The sequence below is a fragment of the Octopus sinensis genome, unplaced genomic scaffold (assembly GCF_006345805.1).
Source record: "Octopus sinensis unplaced genomic scaffold, ASM634580v1 Contig07151, whole genome shotgun sequence".
Lineage (NCBI taxonomy): Eukaryota > Metazoa > Mollusca > Cephalopoda > Octopoda > Octopodidae > Octopus > Octopus sinensis.
The window spans coordinates 25,001-33,412 of NW_021829878.1; the positions used below are offsets into that span (position 1 = coordinate 25,001).

Sequence of the window (8,412 nt, forward strand, 5' to 3'; positions counted from 1 at the left end):
CGGCTAAGTGTGAGTGTACGCGCGAGTATTTGCGAAATAAAACAAAAACAGATTTCCTACGAAAGCAAAAACTGAAATTCTATATCGAAATAAATTCTCTCTTAAATTATTTTAATTTTAATTCATTGTATTAACCCATCAAAGTACTTCAAGTGGCCTGAATAAAGCGATGCCTTTGGAGATTATATAGTAACTGGTGCACTTCTCTGTAAATATAATGGGCCCCAGAACACACACGTTTCATTATGAAAGCCACAATTTGCTCTACCATTCTGTCCGGAACTGTTGCATGTCCCCTATCGTCTGAGTGTTCTCCTGTAAATCGATCCCCTGGAAAACACTGAGGAAACACTTCGAACTGACATCATCCATTGGGTCTATGACATTACAGGATGTGTTTGGGACCACTTCAGCTTTGTAATCGCAACGCAGTTTCGGATTCCAAGGACAAATCAATTTCAATGTAAAATGACGGTCAAGTGTATGTTAAACTGCTCTCGTATATAAGGGTGTTGTGAATGAATGTCTGTGTGTGTGTGTATGTGTGTGTGAGTGTGTGTATGTGTGTTTGTGTGGGTGTGTGAGTGTGTATGCCTGTGTGTGTATGTATAAGTGTGTGCGTGTGTGTGTATATATGAGTGTGTGCATGTGGTGTGTGTGTGTTTGTGTGTGTGCGTGAGTGTGTATGCCTGTGTGTGTATGTATGAGTGTGTGCGTGTGGCGTGTGTGTTTGTGTTTGTATGAAATCTTCGTAGTTTTCTTAAGTCGAATTTTCCTGGGAGGGATTTGGAGATCTTTGCCGAAATTAATCGAATGAATTTTTAAAAAAGGTGTATTTAGGGCGAAGAAACAATATTTTCAGCTTTTATTTCTTCCATATCCACATTTCCAGTGAGGGATTCATATTTTGCTTCCACATTTCTTCTACGTTCGTACTTTACTTCTACGCAGGCGCAAAGCAACACATCCAATCCGTCTAACAAAAGGAGTTTTCTACTTTTGGAAAGAAGGAAATTATATGAGAAGCAACTTAGGGTCTTTTTTCTGGAAGTTTGAAACTAAAAGAATAAATCTTCCGGATTCTATCTCCGTGTCTGTAGACGTAGTTTAAACAAAACCCCTCTTTCAAAAATTGTAAAATAAAAAAAACTTTTGGGTGGGAAAGAAATTTTTATTTTGGAAAATTTCTTTTTGTTTTTTTTTTTTTTTTGGCAAAATCGTAATCTTCCATAACTAAAACATCGGAAAGAGTAAGAAATAAATGAAAAGGAATATGGATTTGGGGTTAGGGTAAACCCGCCGAAATTTGAAAGAGAAAGGATTTCATAAAAACATATCCGGAGGCTGAACTCATAAGTAAGATGGTTAAACGTTCAGATGCGAGGTGTCCGAAAAAGATAAAATGCCTTTCCTTCAGTTGTCGGCAATTTCCGTAACGAACTACTTACGGAAATTGTCGAGCAATTAGACGCAAGATAAAGACAAGATTGAACCCATAAAGGAAACATTGCGCTGCAGGCAAAGAAATTTACAGAAGTTTTCATTCACACTTTACATATCTAAATAAATTAAGAACTAACGAAAAAGCTGATACATTTTGATATTTCATTGGCAATTCAGAGACTTCACATTTATAAGAGAGAAATTTTATTAGGAGATTATCCACAAGAATTTAACAAGAATAGCAGAATAATTGAAAAAAATATTACGCAATGGTGATGAGATAGTTTAATGCAGTGAGAGAAGAAAGATAAAAAATTTCTCTTTGGCAGAGAAACTGTTACGAATCCAGCGATATAGGAAAATACATGAATAAAATAGCCTAGATATTAATATTGTTCATATTTAGTTGTATATAAAACAATGTTGGTTCAATTTTCAGAATGTAGGATTATTTTGTAATTTAGAATGGACCTATAAGTCACTGGTGTTCTTTAGTAAAATTTACGGGAGGAAATAGTTTTAGTGAAGCAGCACCTTAAAATGTTAGGGGATATTTATTTAACGAAAATCAATATGTAGGTTATATTATTCCTGTGCTCTCATACATCGCTGGATTAGTAAAACATTGTCTGCGAAACAGAAATTGTTTTACTTTGTTTTCTCACTGCATTGTACTTTCTGGGCATCATTGCGTAACGTTTCTTCAATTCTTTGGGTATTTGTTTCACTCCGGAGGATAATCTCTGGAGGATAATCTCTGAAATGACAACGAAATAATACCATGTATTAGCTTTTACGTCTGTCCTTCGTGTATCGCGGAATTGCACAAATAAAGCAATCAAAAACGATTTCAAGATTATCTTGCTCAAATTCTTTCATCAAAAGACGGAGATGTTCAAAGGGCTTGAGAAAATCGTGATTTCAAGATGATGACCTCAGATTTTATACAGATTCAGAAGTCAAACATTTGTTCGACTGTTACATCTGTATAAAAGCTGAGGTCCTCTTTTTAAATCCTCGTCTTTTGATGAAAGAATTTGAGGAAGATCATCCTGTTATCATTATTGATTGCTTTATTTGTGCAATTCTGTATCATGGGGCAGAAAACGATGTTATATATGGATACGACGATGAAGTGAAGCTAGATGCGTTGCTTTCTTGCCCGGGACTCGATTGTTGTCCATCATTATAGGGAATAATTAAATTAATCTTTAGTCAAGCTGGTCGTGAGATTAAGAAATCGATGCTGGTAGATCCGGATTAAAACTATCTTGCCTCTTTTGAATTCCAATTCAAAATATAATGGCTGTAAGCGAATGCCTCAGATTATATCAACCTTGCTCAAAAACCGAAAATTTTGAGAGAGGAAGTAAAATATTTGTGGTGTGGGACCCTTAAATAGATATGGAACTTCTTACGGTGAGAATTTCTGACGCATCTGCATATTGTACGAAAAGAATATGGTTTAGAAACACACACATCCAGAGATGCAACGGAGTAGATTTTAAAACCTCATGTATATACATGTATATATATATATATATGTATATATATAGATATATATATAATATATATATATATATATATATATATATAATATATATATATATATATTATATATATATATATATATACATAGATAGATAGATAGATAGATAGATAGATAGATAGATAGATAGATAGATAGATAGATAGATAGATAGATATAGATATAGATATATATATAATAAACCTTTACATAAATAAATAACGTGAAATACACGAAGGGACGAACATAAGAGACAGACGGGTCATTCAAAGCCTTCGTTCTTCAGTCAGAAACCGATTCCTCATCGCAGATTTCGATACATATATATATACATATATATATATACATATATATAACATGACTATTTCCACAGGTAACACCAACAGCATAAATTGATAAATAGATAAATGTAATATTTTCAGCTAAATAATTGCTAAAATGATCATGAACGTGATACTTAACTAAAAGTATTTCTCAGCATGAATTTTATTAAGAACACCTGTGCCTTTATTAAGAACACCTGTGCCTTATAGTTAAATTCTAAATTTCAAAAGGATCTGTGTGTGTGTGTTTGTGTGTGTGTGTGTATGTGCGTGTGTCTATCTGTGTACGATTGCGCACGCGCCCTCCATTCTATTCCACCTTTCACCCCCCTCACTGATTTCGAAGCAAATGTCACCTTCAACACGACATGAAACGAGAAAGTAAATATATAAAACTTCGTGACGGAAATTACCGAAGATTTAGACCCTCAACGAAACATTGCCGAATTTTTAAATTCCAAATACTGAAAGAAAGACTCTTTACGGATATTTTGCACCGTGTATCTGACCGTTTAACCCTCTTACCTATGAGGGCAGCCTTCAGATATATTTTCGTGTGACCCTTTTTTGATTCAAATATCGGCGCAATTCGGTTGTACCCCTATCTCAACTCTCTCTATTTTTCAAAAATTTCTCAGGCATTCCTATTTTTTTGTTATCGAGGATTATGATTTGGGGTAACAGTTTTTTATTTTACTTTTTTGCTTAATCAACGGAGATTTCGAATGTGAAAGATAGATTTTTTCAATTTTAAACTTTCAGAAAGAAAGATCCAATGTCATTCCTCCTACATTTTTCTTCTTACAAAAACTAAGAAATTCCGAATGTTGTACATATTGAACATGTGTCTTTGCGCCCGCGTAGATTTCGCCCGAACAGAAGATGAAAAATATGGACCCCTCAAAGAAAATTCAACATGCTAGAAATAACAGCTAAATGAGGGGAAAATCGTTTTTCTGCGGCATAACCACATGTTACTTTTAAGTCATTGGATTAATCCCAGCAAAATACTCCAAGTTTAATCCCTGGCCAGACCCATCCCAGCACGATCCCACTTAAGAAAACCAAACAGGTTTCACACAAACACACAACCAAGCACGCACACACACACACACACTTCCACACACAACACATACACATGTACGATCGCGTTTATCATGCAATTGACCGTCATTTTTACAGGGAAAGTAAATTGTCCTTGGAAAATGAAACTGTTTTGAAATACAAAGCTAAGTGGCACTAAAGAAATGCTGAAATGTCATACGTACAATATATGATGTCATTGTCGTCTGCGTCATCGCCGTGGACGACGCCATCTTAGAAAGCATTTAGTGCTGTTTATCAATGTTTTCCGGGGAGTTGATTTACACGAGAGCCCTCAGAAGATAGGAAGGCTGCAACAGGTTCCAGACTGGATGCTAGACACAGCCGAGGCGTTCGTAATGGAAAGTGTAGAACTGGGGTCCAATATATTTACAGACGAGTGATCCAGTTACCACAATTTCCAAACACTTGTCTTTATTGACGCCATTGTGAAATACTCTCGTACCTTTATAAACCCACGGAGTGGTGTATGTAGAAATCTTGTGGACCCGTATGGGACACGAATAAAAATGAGATAAAAGCGAAAGTTGAGATTGAGCGGGGATTTGAGATGATTGCATGGAGATGAGGCCATTACTGGCGAGCTGTTGACGAAGATCATTCTCAACCGGCTGAAAAGACATCTCAGAGCAGGTCTTACCAGAGAATCAATGTGGCACCGGGTGAGGGAGATGAACGATGGACACAATCTTCACACAGACACAGTTATGGGAGAAATACTTTAGTAAGTGCTGGAGAAGGTTGTTGACATCGCGGGGATGGAAGGACTCGCCTTGGTTGGCGGAGATTTAGGGAATCGTTTGCAGTCAACCACGGTGAGAAGTAGTGGTGCGTGTTATCCAAGCTTTCTTGTATGTTTGCGTCCAGATGTGTTTGCACCATGATGGTCAACTAGCAAAAGGGCGATTTCAACCGTACTAGAATAGATGGGAAGCCCTTCAGCCTGGCTCAACTTCGTACTTACACCAAAATCAGGGAAATGCGTTCAGGGTGCTGCCCTCGGCAGACAATTCAGTGTTCTACCAGATTCCACCAAGTTGCCATATTATATCGAGGGCTCCAGAGCATTTGAGGTAGACTGAGGGCTTTATCCCTGGACAGTGCTTTGACTTGTATTAACATTTCTGACTTGGAAGTTAAGTGGTGAATACAGTCTGCCAGAAAGGCTTTTGCCTCCTTTGAGAAGCATCTACGGAGATTCCTTGGCAGTGACCACAAAATGCAAGCGAAATTGTAAAATGGTGCAGTGCTCACTTGCCTCAACTATTCAACGGAATGCGTTGCTCTTGACCACCGACATATCAAAGCCCTGCCTGAGCCCTAATGTGGAGGCCCTGCGCTGCACTGTCGCGGTTAGTATGAAGGCCCTCTTCACCTTATTGCGTCTCGGCTGGGCATGACATGTTTGCAGTAGGAAGAGTGAAAGTTTACGTAAGGCAGATTTTGTTTTATGGTAAAAGGCATCAGGGCAGGTGAAGCCGTGGTGGCCAGGGGGATGAGCTGGAGATAGATGTGTAGAACTCTGGAATCTCCCTCAGGACCCTGAAAGGAGAGGTCCCGGCGGCGCAATTGATGGCACCGTATTTTGAAGCTCAAAATTCCGGCCATTGAGGAGTAAAAATGCAGAAATATTTTTGCGCGCGGTCGTGTCTATGTGTGTGTGTGTGTGTGTGTGTGTTTGTAAGTGTGTGTGTGTGTGTGTGTGTGTGTATGTGTGTAAGTGTGTAAGTGTGTGTGTGTGTGTGTGTGTATGTGTGTGTGTAACATTGTGTATGTGCCCGAGCGTGTTCTGTTTTATGTATTTGTATTCACACACACACACACACACACACACATACACACACACACACACACACACATTCACAGCCATTTTCTCGCACATACACCTAAATACATTCATGCATTCTGCGAGGGAGGGTTTCAATATTCAACTCATCCACAATAAAAGTCAGTGGTTGTATGTGTACGTGTGTGTGTATGTGTGTGTACGTGTGTGTGTGTGTGTGTGTGTGTGTATGTGTGTGTGTGTATGTATGTATGTATGTATGCATGTATGTATGTGTGTGTATGTGTGTGTGTATGTGTGTGTGTATGTGTGTGTGAGTGTGTGTGTGTATGTGTGTATGTATGTATGTATGTATGCATGTATGCATGTATGTATGTGTGTGTGTGACTGTGTGTGTATGTGTATGTGTACGTGCGTGTATATGTGTGTGTGTATGTGTGTGTGTATGTGTGTGTGTGTGTGTGTGTGTGTGTGTGTGTGTGTGTGTGTGTGTGTGTGACTGCGTGTGTGTGTGTGAATGGTTGCGCACGCACTCTTCGGTGTGGTTCACTTTTCCCCTCCCTCAACGATTTCTAAGCAAATGTCGCCTACAAAATGACGTAAATAAAATAAAGAAATAAAAATTTCCTTACGGAAATTGCCGAAGATTTAAACCATCAACGAAACATTGCCGAAATTTTAAATGCCAAATAAGGGAAGAAAGACATTCTATCGATATCATCGAACACCGTGCATCTGAACGTTTAACCCTCTCGCCTATGAGTTCAGCCCTCAGTTTTTCGTGTAACCCCTTAAGGTGTGGAGTCCTTAAATAGAAACGCAGATTATTACGGTGAGAATTTCTGATGCATTTGTATATTTTGAGTTGGAAGCGAGGAGTTGGATTTCGTTAACGCATGCGCATTGATAGCAATTTGAGAGGACAGAAATAATATATAATAAACGGAACCAGGTTCTGCTCATCACGTTCTTACATCGACTACCATGGCAGATGGAGGTGAAAACGTTGGGACAAGCGATCAGCCCCATTCCCCAACTAAGGAAGATCTTAGTAAACGTTTCGCTAAATATGATATGGATGATAAAAAGCGACTTGTAGCCTACATCTTCAACCACGAAAATTTCAAAAATAACCATCCTGAATCTCGTGAAGGCTCATCAAAAGATACAGAAGCTTTTATAGCGGCATTAATAAAACTTGGATTTTCTGAACGGGATGTCACAGTTTTTAAAGATAAAACAGCCGATGAAATGCTCAATGCTTTCAAAAATGTTAACGAAGTTGGAACTCGTAATCCAGTTGGTTGCTTTGTTTGTGCAATTATGAGCCATGGTAGGGAAAACGATCAGTTATGTGCATACGACCGCGATGTTGGACTGTATGATTTGCTTTCTTGCCTGACACCCGTTAAATGTCCATCTTTAAGAAAAGTACCCAAATTAATTTTTGTTCAAGCATGTCGTGGAGGAGAGATTGATGAAGGAGCCTGTGTAACTGATGGCCCTGAAACAGAAGTGAATGAAACGCTATCCAATATTCCAATTATGCCTGATCTGTTGGTTTTTCATTCCTCCTATAATAAATATTCGTCTTTCAGGAACAAAACGAATGGTACGTGTTTTATGGAAACATTAAGTGAAGCTTTGAGTGAATATAGCACTGAACGTGAACTCCTGACACTTTTAACCGCTGTCTCTTACTATGTTGCTTCTGAAAAATTCAAAACTAAACGCAATCCCGAACTGGAGGAGAAACAAATGCCTCAGATTATGTCGACATTGCTCAAACAGCTAAAGTTTGAACCGAGGAGGGAAAATGCTTCATCAAAAGCACGTAAGCGAAGCAGAAGTCCACTTGAGGAAACGGATGGGAGTTCAAAGAAGCGCCCGCGCAAGCCGACATTAATACGCACAACTCCAAGAACATACAAATACACATACATAAACACAGTCATATGCACAGTAATGTAGAAACACACACACACACACACACGCACACATACGCACACACATGCACACATACGCACACACATGCACACATACACACACATACGCGCACACACACACATGCACACATACGCACACACACACACACACACACACAAGCACACATGCACTCACACGCAGACACACATACATGCACACACACACGTACACGCACACACATACGCACACACACGCACACACGCACAAACACACGCACATATGCAGACATACGCGCACACACG

At 38.9% G+C, this 8,412-nt stretch overlaps 1 protein-coding gene across 1 annotated transcript; it reads left to right on the top strand.

Moving 5' to 3' along the window:
* The first annotated feature begins 7,251 nt into the window (after positions 1-7,251).
* LOC115227791 (caspase-7-like) lies at positions 7,252-8,156 on the top strand. The gene has a single exon (XM_029798522.2). It carries the CDS (start codon positions 7,259-7,261, stop codon positions 8,153-8,155), a length of 897 nt encoding a protein of 298 aa, XP_029654382.2. The 5' UTR covers positions 7,252-7,258; the 3' UTR covers position 8,156.
* The last annotated feature ends 256 nt before the right edge of the window (positions 8,157-8,412 follow it).